The 15,078-nt window shown below is 38.3% G+C and overlaps 1 protein-coding gene across 1 annotated transcript in view; it reads left to right on the top strand.

Moving 5' to 3' along the window:
* pcdh15a (protocadherin-related 15a) overlaps nucleotides 1–15,078 on the top strand; it is a 163,929-nt gene that overhangs the window by 48,166 nt on the left and 100,685 nt on the right. Inside the window, exons 5-6 of the mRNA XM_053232665.1 lie at nucleotides 3,477–3,637; nucleotides 4,115–4,270. Coding sequence (XP_053088640.1) covers nucleotides 3,477–3,637; nucleotides 4,115–4,270 — 317 coding nt within the window. The remainder of the gene's footprint in view (nucleotides 1–3,476; nucleotides 3,638–4,114; nucleotides 4,271–15,078) is intronic.

Genomic DNA, 15,078 nt, shown 5'->3' with positions numbered 1-15,078 from the left:
TTCACACTAGGCATTTGATTAATACGCATTTTAAGAATTAATACCCACTTGAAGCTCTTAGGCAGTCTCCATTCATCGTGTTTATTGTACTCGTGACATAGAGGCTTTCAAAAGGAAAATTGTTAGCAGGTGCGTAGGGATGGTTTAGGCGTGGAGTAGATATGCTTTATCACATTGAGTGATTAAAATTGATTTTTGATCCAGGTTGCTTTTGCTTCATCGTCATAAGCTGATTTCATTAATCATTTGTGACACCTGAAACATATCCATTTTTATTGTGGCAGCACGGTAAGGTAATGAAGAGAGAATGAAAATGTGAAAATATCCCCAGTCCTGATATGAGATTCCAAACTGGCATCCAAAGTGCTGTACAAGAATATATTCTATTCTTAAGCAACACACACACAAACACACAAAGCTATTATTCAAAGCTTAGCTAAAGGACAGAGTGGCAGGGCTTCACTGTGAAATATAAGCACATACTCTACCCAACAGTTCTGAGGGCTGCAGATTAAATAGCTGGAGGTCGTGCTGTTTGCCTCTACAAAACTTTTAAGCCTTAAAATCTGATTATTTACAGCTATTTCACTTCTAAACACTGAAGCTTACCCATCTAGCAAAATAAACAGTTCCTTTGTTTGTTCAATGTAGAACCCAGCAGAAAATTTCCTCTGACTCCTCTAGAGTCAAACCTTTTTAGAAACCTTTGCGGGTTGCTTTTTGTGTGTGCTTGCATGTGTGGGTTATGTGAAAACACAACTTGCATGTATAGAATATATATATAGACATTGTAATCTGAACTCCATAATTTGCTATAATCATTATACACCACTTACAATTAAGCGCTAAAATACATTTATGCCGTTGGACAGATGCACTTACCCAGAGTGACTTACAGAAGTGAAAGGTACATTTTACATTTATACAACTAAGCAGTTTAGGGTTAAGTGCCTTGTTCAAGGGCCCAGCAGTGACAGCACTGGAATTTGAACTCACAACCTTTCAGTCAGTAATCCAATACCTTAACCACTGAGCTACCATCTATATATTAAAATGTTAATATAAAATGTAAGAAGTTGTGTGTGTGCGTGTGTGTGTGTTTTGCATGTAAGAGACAGAGAAAGCTGGTATGGGGTTGCTTTATCTTTGGGAAAACTTTCAGCAAGACATATGGCAAAAGGCCATGATTGATGACTTAATTGTAAGTGTGTAGAGAGTATATTCACACCTTGTTATTAATGTGAAAGGGTTTATGGGAAGCCTGTAGCGATACTGTGTATGTGCTGTTGTGTGTGTGTGTGTGTGCTTGTGTGTATGGTCTCTTTTGTAGTAGCCTGACTGACTTGCAGCCCCAGCCTTGTGTATACTTCTCTCTGAGATCAAACACAATTAAGCTCAATCATCCTGCTGTTCCAGCCAGAGTAGATCTAGACTGGCGTAGGTGTATACTTTGAGGGCTCCGCTGTGGCCTCTATTCGTTTGTTCTTCCTCCATCATTCTGAACTTGGTTAATGGTGTGAGTCATGAAAGGCCACAGCAGGCATACCATGACCCTCACTCAGTCTCTCCATGAGAGCATACATCAGTCCCTCTGAGTCAGGCCACACAGCCGCTTTTGTGTTTGACACACACTGTCTGTAGCTTTGTTTCGAAGTGCACTTAGGGAGTTCAGGCCGGCCATAATCGCAGGGATGAATGCGAATTGATAGAGCTCGAGCTAGAATATCAAATCTGTCTCTGTGGGAGAAAGATATTCTCTAACATTACTAAGTAAAGCTAAAATGGTCAAGTTCACCGGCAGAATATTGTCCTACAGTTGGAGTGCTTGTATTGATAGTTTACTGTGTGAAAGGAGTGATGATGGGGGGTTCGGGGTGGCTGGGTGCTGATAGCTTATTGTGTAAGGAAGGGTATTGTTGCATGGCCACAGTGAGAACAGTGGGATAACATTATTTTGCAGTGTGGAGTTTAGAAAAATGATAAAGAATAACTATCTCAGGAGAACAAGGAGGTCTGACCTAGTGATATATTGTCTATTATATTAACAATTTATGACCTATACATTCTCATAAGATGGACGTTACACACTTATGGGTAGATATTTATTATGGTACTGTATTACTACTGATATAATTAATTTTAACACCTCTCTGTTATTTATTTATTTATTTATTTATTTATTTATTTACTGTGCTCGTAGCCCTATAAAGGTGAGCTGAATAATTTGGGCAACACACTGACCCTAAGCTCACTAAAGCTGTAAACTGTGGGGCACGAAGACAACAATAAAACTTTGCCATCACTTTGTAAAACTAAATTTAGGAAAATTCAGTAACATAACCAGCATGCAAACAATTACAGTCAGCTCCAAATTATTGGCATTTTTATGACAAAAATTAACAGAACTTTGTAGAAAAATTACACACAGTTATTTAAATTGTCCATGTAAATATTTAAACACCTTTTTATATAACAAGCATATTTTGTATGAGAGAAATTTGTGGCAAGTTCTCAGATTTTCTGAAACAGTATAAGAAACTGTTCTGAAACAGTATAAGAAACAACCTGTTTCAGAATTTCATCGTTAAGCTGATCCAATATCAGCTATTAGATGCCACCTCAATAACAGCAACAACAATAACAACAACAAAAAAAGAAGCCCTTCCTGAGAGAATCTCACAAAATGCAGCCTCTGATTTTCACCAAGTGTCACTGGAACTACACTTGAAATTGAGTGTTATAAACTAGATAAAACTAACTTTTTTGCTCATGTACACCATCAGCATATTTGGTGGAAAAAAAATCTGCATACAGGGAAAAGCACCTCATTCTCACTCTAAAATACAGCGGTTTTTATATTGATGATTTGGAGATACTTTAGATCCAGGGGCTCTTAGATTGATGGCATCACAAATTGCACTCATGAATCCCAAGTACCAGGATATTTTATCTCCAAACCTGGTTCCCTCTTCCAGGAGATTTGGATGTCGATCTTTTAGCAGAATAATACCATCCAAATCACAAATTTCAAGAAGACAAAATCAGTGGTTTGTAATCAGTCTCTGGATCTTAACCTCAAAAAGAGCTTGAATGTTCTGTATGTAGGAGTTGTCCAAGATTCCTTTAAAACTTTGAATAAATGTTCACCAGCACAAGTGAAATACTGAACTGGAAAGAAAAATACATGTACTACATGCTCCAATCCTATACACACAGTGTTTTCATTCTATATTATTAAAATCAGACTTTATGAATGTGTGGTTGATTAGCATCCACATTATTAATTATTCATTTTCTAAGTAAGTAATTACCATTGTTTTCCATGTACATCCTTACCATCATGCAACAAAGATCATAATCAACTATAACGCCCTTCAAATGTCAAGGCTGATATAGCCATCACACTGTAAAGGCCATTTTTGAAATGGCATAACAATTTCTTTCTTTCTTTCTTTCTTTCTTTCTTTCTCTCTCAGGTACAGTTCTGGTGGAGAACATGCAGATCAACGGTCGAGCACAGGACCCGGGTCGGACCATATCTCTTACTTTACTGGGGAACTATGACTACTGGGTTATACTGGACCCTATTCTCCAGAGACTCTACCTCAACAGCACTGGAAGAGTACTGGACCGAGATGTGAGTGGACTCTCACACACTCTAACAGTCATACAAAAATGAGCACAAATAAGTTGTTGAAGTGAGATAGGGAGCTACACAGCAAAATGCATATTTCTTATATAACAAAAAAAAGGAAAAATTAGCTTACGGAGAAGCAACACTATTAACTGATGTGATTCAATTATTTAAGATATGTTAAATAATTAAAATAGCTTTCTAGAGAGTGTAATGTTAGAAATGTGACTGAACCCTGGCACTGCTCTTATTACCTTAAATACTGGTAGACTACATGTGCGGTACTCATATTAGTTCTTAGATTTGTGTGTTTGAGTTTGTGTATTTGTGTTTGTGTGTGTGTGTTAGTGGGTGTTTACATATGATATCTTCAGTTTTTTGTAAAAAAATAAAAAAGTTTTCCTCATAGGGACCAGACAGATGTCCCCAAAAGGTCAAAACTGTCAGATATTTTTTAATTTCTATCTCCCTCTCTTTCAGCCCCCCAGATACATCACCACTATAGTGGTTCAGGTTCAGTGCACTAATCAGCTGGTGGGCACTGTTATTCTGCATGAGGTGCGCATTGTGGTACGCGACAGGAACGACAACATACCGCAGTTCCAGCAGCCACGCTATTACGTGGCAGTCAATGAGGTGAGGTCATTTCTGCTTCAGGATCTTACTCAGGAACCTTTCATATCATATTAGACATACACTACATGGCCACAGGTTTGTGGACACCTGACCATAACACTCACATGTGATTTTTTAACATCCCATTTGAGATTCAGTCCTCCCTTTGCCACTAGATTTTGGAACATAGCTGTGGGGAATCGTACATTCAGCCACAAGAGCATTAGTGAGGTCAAGCACTGATGTCATCATTCCAGTTCATCTCAAAGTGTTCAGTGGTTTCGAAGTCAGGACTCTGTGAAGGCCACTCGAGTTCTTCCACTCCAACCTTGGCAAACCATGTCTTCATGGCCCTCGCTTTGTGCTCAGGGGCACTGTCAAGCTGGAACAGGTTTGGGCTTCTTAGTTCAAGTGAAGGGAAATTGTGATGCTACAGCATACAAGGCCATCCCATTCAATTGTGTGCTTAAAACTTTGTGGCAACAGTTTGGGTAAGGCCCACATATGGGTGTGATGATCAGGTGTCCATACAGTGTAGATTTGAGACTACATGTGATTTATTACTCTTGGTGAAACTGAACCTGTTTGTTCATTTAACCCTAGGATGCATGAACCAAAAAAAAAACCTACATGAATGCATAAAGTGGGTCAAAATGACCTGTATTGGATTCAATAGTTTGCTTCAAAAAAAGAAAAATAGGTGTTCTGTTAATTAAATTATTAAAAAAATGGATGAAACACAAATATGTTTATTTGTTTACGTACCTAGTACATAAGCAGAACAAAAGATAAAATTATAATTATAATTTTATTCAAATGCATTTTAACTTTTCCTGAGCTAACTCAAATTTAGTACTACTGTAACACATGTTGTGGTCAGAAAATTCATTCAAATTTTATGTCTCGGAGATAATGTGAGAATGATATTTGCATTTGCTGACATATATATATATATATATATATATATATATATATATATATATATATATATATATATGTTGTGTCTTATATGCTGTCAGGTCCAGTATTTGTCCAGTATCCAGCATTATTAAGTATTTGGACAATGACACAATGGATTTGAAATGAAGCAATCTAGAAGTGACTGAAATGTAGACTTTCAGCCATTTTTTACATAGTCCCTCCATTTTCACAGGCTCAAAAGTGGCAATTGACTGATAAGCAGTTTCATTGCCAGGTGTGGCCTGTTTCCTCGTTATTTCATGACAAATTAAGGAGATAAAAGGTCTGGAGTTGATTCCTAGCGTTGAATTTGCAATTGGTAGCTGTTCATGGGGACTCTCAATGTGCGGTCCAAAGAGGTGTTGATGCAAGTGAAGGAGGCTATCATTAGGCTGACAAAACAAAACAGACCTTTCAGAGAGATAGCAGAAACTTTAGGAGTGGCCAAATCAACAATTTAGTACATTCTTTAAAAAAAAGGATGTAAGCTGGCGAGCTCAGCAACACCAACAGGCCTGGAAGACCACAGAAGACTACTAAAGTGGATGAATGTAGAATTTTTTCCTTGGTGAAGAAAAACCCCTTCACAACATCTAGCCAAGTCAAGAACACTCTGGAGGAGGTAGCTGTATCATTGTCAAAGTCTACAAGAGACCCCTTCATGAATGTAAACACAGGTGTTTTACCTTAAGATGCAAACCACTGGCAACACTCAAGAACAATATAGCCAGATCAGATTTTGCTAAAAAAAACCTCTTTAAAAAAGCCTGACCAGTTCTGATTCAAGATTAACTTGTACCAGAATGATGGGAAGAGCAGAATGTGGAAAAGGAAAGGAAGGGCACATGATCCAAAGCATACCACATCATCTGTCAAACATGGTGGAGGTGTTGTGGCGTGGGCATGTATGGCTGCTGATGGAACTGGGTCACTAGTGTTTATTGATAATGTGACTGCTGATAGAAGTAGCAGGATGAATTCTGAAGTGTATAGAGCTATACTTTCTGCTCAGATTCAGTCAAATACTGCAAAACTGATAGGAGGGCGCTTCACAGTACAGATGGATAATGACCCAAAACGTACCATGAAAGCAATTCAAGAGCTTCTTATGGCAAAAAAAAAATTAGATGTTCTTAAATGTCAGTTGACCTTAACTCAATTGAGCATGCTCTTCAATTACTGAAGCCAAAACTGAAGGCAGAAAGACCCACAAACAAGTAGCAACTGAAGTTAGCTGCAGTGAAGGCCTGGCAAAGCATCTCAAGGGAGGAAACTCAGCATTTGGTGATGTCCATGGGTTCCAGACTTCAAGCAGTCATTGACTTCAGAGGATTTGCATCCAAGTATTAATCTACACTATACACTGAGGATTCTCTTTCTCCTTTGCTGGCACATTTTTCTAAACTAGCAACAGAAGAGATCCTGCAAGTCATCTTGTCCTGCAATCCTACCACCTGCCCATTGGATCCAATCCCCTCCATAATGCTCCAGACCATCTCTCAAGACCTCCTCCCCTTCATCACCACTGTCATCAATGGCTACATAACATCTGGTAATGTACCATCCTCATTCAAGAGAGCAAGGGTTATTCCCATCCTGAAGAAACCCACTCTGGAGCCCTCTGACATCAGCAACTACCAACCGGTATCACTTCTCTCTTTTCTTTCTAAAACCCTTAAACGAACTGTCTATAATCAACTGTCTCTATATTTCTCACAGAACAACCTCCAAGATCCTAACCAGTCTGGCTTCAAACTGGCACACTCACACAGAGACTGCTAGATGAGCCAAACTGTCTTCAGTCCTCATCCTCGTTGACCTTTCCACTGGTGTCCCACAAGGCTCAGTACCTGGTCCTCTTCTGTTCTCCCACTATACTCTTGGTGCTGTCATATCGTTACATGGGTTTTCATACCACTGCTATGCGGCTGACACTCAACTTATCCTTTCCTTCCCTCCCTCAGACACTCATATTTCTGCTCGGATATCAGCATGTCTGGCGGACATCTCATCATGGATGACAACTCATCAGCTGAAACTTAATAGCATCAAAACTGAACTGCTGTTCATCCCAGGTGATTCATCCCCATGTCAGGATCTTGCGATCTCCGTGGACAGCTCTTTGATATCGCCTTCGGTTACTGCACGCAACCTTGGGGTAAACATAGACAATCAACTGTCCTTTTCCTCTCACAATGTTAATCTGACACTCGCATGCCAATTTCTCCTAAATAACATCAGAAGGATTCGTCCATTTCCTTCTGCACAGGCCACACAGATGCTTGTTCAATCCATTGTAATTTCAAGACTGGACTACTGCAACTCACTCCTGGCAGGTCTGCCTCTGAGTGCCATTTGTCCTCTGCAACTGATCCAGAATGCAGCTGCACGACTGGTTTTCAACATTCCTAAGTACTCCCACACCATCCCATTAGTTCGCTCCCTCCACCAGCTTCCTGCATGGCCCCACGCTCCCTCCAATCTTCTAGTACTGCTCGACTGGTCCCACCATCTTTCAGGGTACAAGGAAGGCATGCATCGAGACTCCTCTCTGTTCTGGCATCTAGGTGGTGGAATGAACTTCCCCTAGATGTCCGAACAGCTGAGTCACTGGCAGTCTTTAAACGACGTCTAGAAACCTACCTCTTCCTAAAGTACTTAAATTAGCACTTAAAAAAACCTTGTATTGTCTGAGTGCTTGTCACTATATTACCTCCCCAACGGAGTTTTTGGACTGATGGTATTCTTAGTTTGTGACCTAGCGAACCAGTATCAGAATGTATTTATTGATAGTGACATCAAAGCACTTTTGTATGTCACTCTTGGTAAGGACGTCTGCCAAATGCCGTAAATGTAAAAGTTTTAAATATAATCCTAATATTTATGATTATGTTAGTTTGTCCAATGACTTTTGAGCCTGTGAAAATGGGACTCTGCAAAACAATTATCTGTAATTCCTAAACTGTTAATGCAATATTTTTGTTAAACCCCTTGAATTAAAGCTGAAAGTCTACACTTCTACACTGTGGTGGTGTACAGAGGCAAAATTACTAAAAATTGTGTCACTATCCAAATTTTTTCATTTGGTCATTCTCATGTGTTATTCTATCATTCAGTTATGCTAAAACAAATGTTACGATAAATCGGTACAAGCAATACTTACTAAAAGAACTTGATAAAATTGGCAAGATGCCATCTTTCATAATTTACTAACTAGTATATCCATAATATATGAATATTTGTGTTTCAAAACTGACGTGTCATATAATTTACCTGACAGGATCACAGGAACAGTGCGGTGTAGGTCTGTGCTCGCTGTGATTTTGTGTTCTGTTGTGACTGTTGCTATGACAACTGATGTTACAACTCTTATCTGAGGCAAATTCTTGACCCAGAGACAAATGTCACAACAGATTTTTGAGTAATCCATGGAGTTTTAATTAAAGAAATATTATTATTGACAAAAAAAAAAGTACCACTTTGTCGAAATTCCATATATATATATATATATATATATATATATATATATATATATATATATACATATATATATATATATATATATATATATATATATATATATATATAGTCATCTTCATAAGCTTTATGAAGACCTGGGGTAGTGATATGAAAATTTAACTTCTTCCCAAACTATGACCAAGAAATAAGAAAACTACATTGATGTTTTTCAGAAACAAATATCTTACAGCTTACGTGGAATATAAAAACATTGTTTAGCCTGCATGAAAGTGCAGCCTGCGTGAAAAAGTCCGTAGAAGCCAGCAGACACACTGCTGATAGAACTGCATTTATTGACACATGGCTTCAGTGGGATCCAGTGACAGATTCATGTACACTTTCTTTTAATAGAGTAAAGGTTAACGTTCATTGGACAACAGGCTTTTAATATGACATTTTGTGTGTTTTACCCTGGGGGTGGTGGGGTGGTGATTGTGTGTGTGGGGGTCACAATATGCTCTTCATTAATGACTCAACACACAGCTTTCTCCATATGATAATTGGGAGTCCTCTCAAAGGGGCTAAACTTAGTAACCACCTGCCGATCACTGAAACGGTAATGAACATGATTGACAACATTTCAGGACCAACATAAACATATCAGGACCAGTCAGTCAACTGTCAGTTGCAGTAGTGGTCAGTAGCCTAATTCATAACAATTTTACGCAACTAGTATAATTTTTTTTTTAATTTATTGGTCTGGCTATGTAGTTATTACCTAGTCACTACCTTCTTCTGTGAAATTTAGCTAGCTGAGCTAGCAATTTAGCTATTTTTTGGTTTGACATGGCAGACACTGCTGATGTTGTCGGCCTGATTTTGGGAAAGTCTTTTGATGCTCATATGTATGAGGAGAGACTGAGAACATTATGCAAACCAGTGCTCAAGATTTTTTAATTTGAAAGTTAGGGAGCAAAAAACAGGTCCTTTCAGCTGTTTTGGAACACTAAAGATGATACAGTGCATATACTTTATCTTGGCTAGGACTGAGAGTTTAAGCATGACCTCTCCAATCTCCTCACTCTCCCTTTAGTCTCAGTGCATTTAGTCTTTCTCTCTCTCCCTTTTCTAATTTTAGCTCAGCTCAATTTCAATCAGCAGCATGCAATATAATAAACGATGATTTAATATCGGGGCAAAATTGCATATGCTGATGACACATTACTTCTGCATGACTAATGTGGCTGTGCATCAGTCTGCAAGAGTTTCATTTTCAGACTTAGTATCTTTGTAGATGAGACAAATACAGCTCAGCACCAATGATTGGCCAGTGCTGTCTGCTGTGTGGATAAAGCTCTGGACCTAGTAGAGAAGCCATGCTGCTTATCTTGATTAAAGTGATTGACATAATCCTGGTATGCATTGTTCATAGGCGATAGAAGATGTGAGAGAGAGAGACTGGTGTTGAAGTAATTATACAGTCTGCTCACATTTTCCCTTTGTCCATCAGATCTAAAATTGTTTCCCCTTTTCTGCTACTTTGCCAAAACTGGAAACACACACACATGCACGCACACACACACACACAGGCTCATGGAAAGATTTAGTGGTGCACACTGCTATCCCTGCCCTGCATATTTTTTTTCTGCTTTAGCACCTCTAATTGACAGGCCACATAATCAACTAATTAACAAGCCCTTCCTGACTTCATGTGGGTGTGTAAAACTGGGAAAACTTTAAAATATGCAGGGGCAGGGATATTCCAGGACCAGCATTGGAAACCACTGGCATGTTTTACTGTGCCAAAGATGATTGCATGATTGTTTTTTTCTCTATGGAGTACAGTGAGGTCCAAAAGTCTAGTGAAAATGCTTCTATTTTGCATTCTTTTCTAATTGAATACAACAATTTTCATTACAAATGATATTACTGACAACAATTTGAGTTAAAAGTAGAATCGTTGAAATATTTACATGAATTTCAGAATTTCTTAGTATTTAGTAAGTCCCCTTTTTGGTTTAATGACAGTGTGTACTCGAGCTGGCATGCACTCCACAAGTTTGTGCAAAACCTTATGATCCATTTTAGATCAAATCCATCTGCATGTTGTCTGAACACATGCTTCAATAGAAGAGATTAGGCATGAGGAAAATCTGACCTTTTGTACAAAGCAGTTAACATGGTCAGTATCACAAATTTGCTTACATTTAAATAGTGACCTAGAAATAGTGCAGTCTTGAATATTAAATATTCAAGATATTGAACATTTACTTTCTTTGTTTTACATATTTCAAAACTCTAAAACCTTTTGTTTATATCCAATTTTAAAATGAAAAAAAAAAGAATCCCAGATTTTCAGTGTTGTCTCAGACTTTTAGACCCCACTGTCCTAAACGTGTCTTTCCTCTGCCAGCAGTGCAGTATATAGGCCGTGTGAATAGCGCCTGAAGTGTATTTGTTCATGTAGACATGCTGCACATGTTCTGATAATTGTGTAGAGCAGTGCACCTCCACCTTTCCTGAATTGCAAGACATTATCATAATTGAGAGTAGGTGCTGAGCATGAAATTGCTCTGCTGCTGCAGTGTTTGTGTGACTCAGTGAGTGTGTTAATGCATAAGCTTCAATGAGAGAAGTAAACACACCTTTGCCTCCTTCCTTACTTCAGAAAGCAGTGGAGTCTGACCAGGAGGGCCTGGAGGACTCAGTTTGTGCATGGCTCACAGAGAAGCCAGACTTTTACCACTAATGATTATCAATATTGTGATTACTCTGATTATATACACAGAGCCAAGTGGACATGCACTGCACAGTCAGTGTGGCAATGCCTAACTCCATAATGCGATCTACAGAATATTAGATAATAGATAACTGATATTGATTCTCAGTCTGCTTTGTCATTCATTCGTTTAAAACAAGGATACTCCTGATCTCATTCTAAATCTATGGATGCACTGAAGTACTCGTAACATAATTGGACCACAACAAAATCTACTTATACTAATGGCATGTATGCATTTACACTCTTAGAAAAAGGGCTCCTCAAGGTTCTTTATTAAAGAGAAAGGTTATATATAGAACCATGACTATTCAAAAACCATCTGAGTGCTTGAAACATTCTTTGTAATTCAGAAAATGGTTCAGTATCTCTGCCGTTCAAATTACATGACAGGCATCTACACTGTATTAAACTAATTAATCATCTTACTTGACAAAAACAGTTAACGGGTTCCTGGAGGACTAGTGGTTAGGCCACAGCACTCTCACTGTGGTTGTACACGACAGTGCACTCCCAGTGCCGGTCCCAAGCCCAGATAAAATTGGGGAGGGCTGCGTCAGGAAGGGTATCTGGCGTAAAAACTGTGCCAAATCAAATATGAGGACCATTGATATGCTGTGGCAACCCCTAACAGGAGCAGCCAAAAGAACAAGAAGACCTTTAAAACCAGTTAACGACGCTTTCTACGTATGTTTACTTTACCCAGTTACACTAATAGCCTTTGCTTAAAAGCGCAAGTGAAGTAGAAAGACAGGCGAAATACACAGAGTGCTTATGTGCAGTTTTGCCCTGAAGACATGCTGTGTCAGAGAGGGGAGGGGCAGCATGGGATGAGTATGGGAAGATACAACAAAATCACCTCAGGTATGTTCTGCTTAATTATTTAATTAAGCTACTCATTCCTAGTGTTAGTCTTATTTTTAAAAAATGAAGGCATTAACTCACATGGAATCGCGGTGGGGTATCACCATATTGTTACATGAATGTGAAGTAAAGTTAACTAGCCAGCTAGCTAAACAAGATAGCTTATATTCTAGATTTCTAGTCAAACTTACTCACATTTTAATCTAGAGTTTAATATATTTTTAATTAGGGAGTTTTTTAAAGAAAATATGTTTTATTTATATGTTTTCTGTTGAAGTTTTAAGTTACATCTAGAAGAGGCATCTTTTAATAAAACATTGTAGACGCAATTAGTTTCAGATAATTGACTTCAATATTTTCTACAATATTATTCGCTGGTATTAGTTGTGCTATATAAGCTGTACCTTGACAGTTTCATAATTGTGTGTTATGTTGTTTGTAGTTTTTTTTTTACATTTGGTGAGAGAAACATGCAGTAGAACTGACAATATGCCTGAAAGGAAAGTCAAAACAGAAGAATGGTTGTGGAGTTTCCAAGCAACTGAGCAACTTTTTCTTTTCTTTTCTTTCTTTTTTTGTTTGCGTGTGTTTCTTATAATTATATCATTTACAGTTTTCTTCATGTGTATGTTTTGTGCTATTTTATAACTATGTTATTTCATGACAATAAAGCTTCAGTCTGGGTGAATTTTATATTATTGCACAGTGTTTTGAGTTCCCATTGAAAAATCCCTTTGCAAAATTAAGGAAACATTGATCCTTAAAATTTAGACAGCAGGATCCATATAGCACTCTAAAGCAGTGTTCACCAACCCTGTTCCTGGAGATCTACCTTCCTGAAGACTTTAGCTCCAAACATTACCGTGCCCGTCTGACCATCTAATCATTGCGTTCATGAAGAAGTTCATGAAGAAATGAAACACGTGATAGATTTCGATTGGAGATGAAACCTGCAGAAAGGTAGATCACAAGGAAGAGGGTTGGTGATTAATGCTCCAAAGGTTCTTTATGGAATCTATTGTATATTGTTTTTCATACAACAGCAGTGCTGAATTTTCAAATCTGATTAGTCAGAAGGTGTGTTTTATTTGTGCAACAGCTCATCTTGGACAGTAGTTTCGGGTGTAACATGAACAATAGGTTTATATCAATGCATTCATTCCAATACATTATTGTTTCTGTAGTATCACCTCATACACAGGAATGTATGGAGGATGCTCTACGTAATCTAAAATTAATGGTAAACATATTTAAAAAAAAACTTCATATAAATGCCAAAATCAGCATTGGTCTCCAGTTCCCAGAGTGCACCACAACCTACAAACATGGCCGCCGTGGACTACAGATCCTAAGCCACACGCTCCATGTCACGTTCATACTCAACGTTGATTACTGACTGTTTGAATCTGGACTTAATCACACACAAACACTATATACATATATATATATATATATAGCCATTCATAAACCACCACATGATGCAAAATAAAGTCCCATGTTTTCAGTGTTGACATACCAAGCCTTTCTCTTGCATGCTATTCTGTTTATTGATCTTTTTTTTCTCTGGTTTTTGGATTCTGGTTTTTGTCTGCCCTAGTCTGTTGATCGCCTGACCCTTGCCTGTTTCTTGACAACGCTCTATCAAAGCTCTGTCTGCCAGTTTTTTTTAAATAAAAGCACTCATCTGCAACAGCCACCGTCTCTGCTGCCTGACAAAAACGTGTAGTTTAAAAAAGAAAAACGTATTATCATTGATGTGGTGAAGTTTTGTGTTATGAGGTGCTTATGTAACATTTCCCCAGCTGACTTTGGTTGCTGCTTGTTTGTGGATCCTTCTGCCTTCAGTTTTGTCTTCAGTAAGTGAAGAGCACGCTCTATTGGGTTGAGGTCATCGGACATTTAAGAACATTTAATTTCTTTTCCTTAAGAAGCTCTTGGGATGTGTTCATTGTACGTATTGGGTCATTATCCATCTGCACCGTGAAGCGCCGTCCTATCAGTTTTGCAGCATTTGACTGAATCTGAGCAGAAAGTATAGCTCTATACACTTCAGAATTCATCCTCCTACTTCTAATAGCAGTCACATCATCAATAAACACCAGTAACCCAGTTCCATCAGCAGCCATACATGCTCATGCCATAACACTTCCTCCACCATATTTGACAGATGATGTGGTATGCTTTGGATCATGAGCCTTTCTTTTCCTTCTCCATACTCTTCTCTTCCCATAATTCTGGTACAAGTTAATCTTGCATCAGATCTAGGCAGGCTTTTTTCTTTTAGAGGTTTTTAGCAAGTCTGACCTTTTTGTTCTTGAGTGTTACCAGTGGTTTGCATCTTGAGGTAAAATGTCTGTAATTACATTCATGAAGGCATCTCTTGATGTAGACTTTGACAATGAAATGCCTACCTCCTCCAGAGTGTTCTTGACTTGGCTAGATGTTGTGAAGGGGCCTTTTGGTGTTGCTGAGCTCACCAGTGCACATCCTTCTTTTTAAGAATATACCAAATTGTTAATTTTTTGGCCACTCCTAAGTTTATGCTATCTCTCTATAGGTCTATTTTGTTATTTCAGCCTAATGATGGCCTCCTTCACTTGCACCGACACCTCTTTGGACCACATATTGAGAGTTCTCATGAACAGCTACCAAATGCAAATTCAAAACTTAATCAACTGCAGACCTTTTATCTCCATTATTTGTCATGAAATAATGAGGAAACAGGCCACACCTGGCCATGAAACTGCTTATCAGTCAATTGTACTTT

This window comes from Pangasianodon hypophthalmus, chromosome 3 (assembly GCF_027358585.1).
Source record: "Pangasianodon hypophthalmus isolate fPanHyp1 chromosome 3, fPanHyp1.pri, whole genome shotgun sequence".
Taxonomy (NCBI): Eukaryota; Metazoa; Chordata; class Actinopteri; order Siluriformes; family Pangasiidae; genus Pangasianodon; species Pangasianodon hypophthalmus.
The sequence above is the reverse complement of the archived record's forward strand: the minus strand, read 5'-3'. Positions and strand labels throughout refer to the sequence as shown.